The sequence below is a fragment of the Protobothrops mucrosquamatus genome, unplaced genomic scaffold, assembly GCF_001527695.2.
Source record: "Protobothrops mucrosquamatus isolate PMUCROS unplaced genomic scaffold, P.Mucros_1.0 scaffold762, whole genome shotgun sequence".
Classification (NCBI taxonomy): Eukaryota; Metazoa; Chordata; class Lepidosauria; order Squamata; family Viperidae; genus Protobothrops; species Protobothrops mucrosquamatus.
The window spans coordinates 19704-21983 of record NW_015387031.1 but is presented as its reverse complement, the minus strand read 5'-3'; the positions used below and the strand labels follow the sequence as shown (position 1 = coordinate 21983).

The following is a 2280-nucleotide window of genomic DNA, read 5'->3' as shown; positions in this document are numbered from 1 at the left end:
TTCGCCCTATTAGGATCGAATTATTAATTTCACAATAAAATTAAAGCCTTTGCTGGAGAAGACGGAAGAGCTAGTGCCAGGGAAAAAAAATGCTCTCTCTTCCACTGAACCTGCCACAAGTCTCAGTGCTCGAGTCCCACGGCCAGGGCTATGGCATACATAGGTAGCATTCGTTCAAACGACTTAATAGGCTTCCTTTCTCGGTTGTGAAAGAAAAGATGCGCGCGCGTTATTCAATCGCCTCTTTTCGGCTCTAATGCTTCCCTCCCGGAGCAGCGTTAGCCAGCCTGCCCTGGCGCAGCTGAAGGGACGAACAACCACGGGTGGTGAGAACGGCTCTAGGACCCAGGGGAACACGGGGCAGCCGGGTTCTGGGAGCCAGATTGCAAATTCTTCTTCGTGACTCAGTCGGCTCCGCGCAGCGCATAGTAGGCGGCGGCGGCGGCAAGGGAGACTACCGAGTAGCGGGTCCGTTCGGCACGCGGGAACAACGGGTCGATCTTAGGGGGGGGCGGCGGCTGGGCGTGGGTAACGAAGAGGACCGGAAGGACCGTGCGCCGCGCTTCCCTTCTAGCTTGGGCCTAGCGTCACCGCCGCGACTGCCGCTAACGGCGGCTCCTGCCTGTTGTCTTTGCAGAGCGCCAAGATGGAGTACGAGTGGAAACCCGACGAGCAGGGGCTTCAGCAGATTCTACAGCTGCTCAAAGAATCGCAGTCCCCGGACACTACAACGCAGAGAGCCGTGCAACAAGTATCCTGCAAAAGAGAGCCGGGCAGGGCGGGCGGGCGGGCGGGCCGGCTCCGGAGATAGCGAGGCCCAGCGGCTGGGTCGGTTTGCCGCATGACTCCGACCCCGCAGGAGGCAAAGCGCTTAAGGCAAAGCGGTCCGCTCCGCTTTGTCGTTTCGGGGTCAGGGAGGGGGGTTCGCCGCGTAACGCCCTGGAGAGGATAACCCTTCGGGGCCTCCGCTAAGGCGACCGGCCGTAGCGGTAATCCAGGCCCAGCCCCCGCCTGACCTGGCGCGGGCTTTGAATCGCGAAGGAAGCCCTGTAGGCGGCGGCGGCGGCGGCAAAGCCTTCGCTCTGCCTCCCCCTCCCTGCGCCCAGGCCCGGCACCTGTTGCGAGTCTGGCGCCAAACCCCGTTTTTCTTTCCAAGGCTTGGCCCGCCTTTAGCAGCTCCGGTGTCGTTTGCTTTCCCAGGCTCGCTCTCGACCACTATCCCTGGGCCTGCGTCTCAAGCTGGTCTTGCGGAGCCGTAGATCCGGCCATCTGTGCCATTAAATTCCTTTCGGAAAATTCCAGCTGGCTCCTTTTCTCTCGAATGATCCTTGTCGACCATTTAGAAACCCGGCGGAATAAGTCTTTTGTACTCTTAAGTATCTCTTTCTGTTGGGACATTTTAACGTATAGGGAGCTAATCATTCTTAACCACCTGAGGTTCTTCTTGTTGGCCCCTCAATTTCATACTGGATCATATTCAGGATAAGGAAAATAATAAACGAATTTTTAGGCTTTTAAAATTGTTTTCTTTTGGTGCATTGACTCTCTGAAGGCAGTAGAGAAGCTAGTGAAGTGTTAAGTTTCTGTATATAGAAAATAGTTTTTTTATCATTGGTAAATGCTGAAAATATTCACATCAAAGATGCTTGCTGTTATTGTTTCAGGCTTGTAATTTTTATGTGTTGGTGAGTGCTATAATGAGTGTGCTTCTGTATGTAGAATTTTAGGATCTAAATTGTTTTTGCTGCTCCGTGAGGTACAGATTTTGGTACAAACTAGGTGTAAATTCCTCTTTTGTATCAGTAATTATACTGTGCGTTATTTGTGCATTTTTTTTAAAGCCAGGTAGTTTAATTTTAAAAAGATATAATCCTAAGTAGGCATCTTTGAATTTTTAGTTATTTTGTTTTTAAATTTTTTATTAATTTTTCAAATAAACATAAACAAATAATACAAATATGGTGCATTTCATTAAAAAAACAAACACATAAAAAGCCTACTCAGTAAGTATTCAGAAATAATCGGCGGTTCCCCCCCCCTGCATCCACACTCCCTCAACCTTCCTACCTACGTACTTCCCTCTTCCTTCCTCCCCCTCTTAACCACAACCTCTCCTCTTTCCTCCTTTCCAACTATCCTACACATCCCATCACCTTCTTTTCCACCACCTTGGATGCAGTTTAGGGGTAGTAGCCGATCATCTCCTTTTCTTAAAGACAAACATTTACATTATATTTATAAATACACCAAATTTTATATAATTCTACCCCTTCATCCCCC

General features: G+C 49.8%; 1 protein-coding gene across 1 annotated transcript in view; it reads left to right on the top strand.

The window, feature by feature from the left end:
• The first annotated feature begins 443 nt into the window (after positions 1–443).
• The window catches only part of LOC107289754 (transportin-1-like), a 15317-nt gene continuing 13480 nt past the window's right edge, over positions 444–2280 (top strand). The window contains exons 1-2 of the mRNA XM_015818559.1: positions 444–468; positions 638–751. Of these exons, the coding sequence (XP_015674045.1) occupies positions 647–751 (105 nt within the window). The 5' untranslated portion in view covers positions 444–468; positions 638–646. The remainder of the gene's footprint in view (positions 469–637; positions 752–2280) is intronic.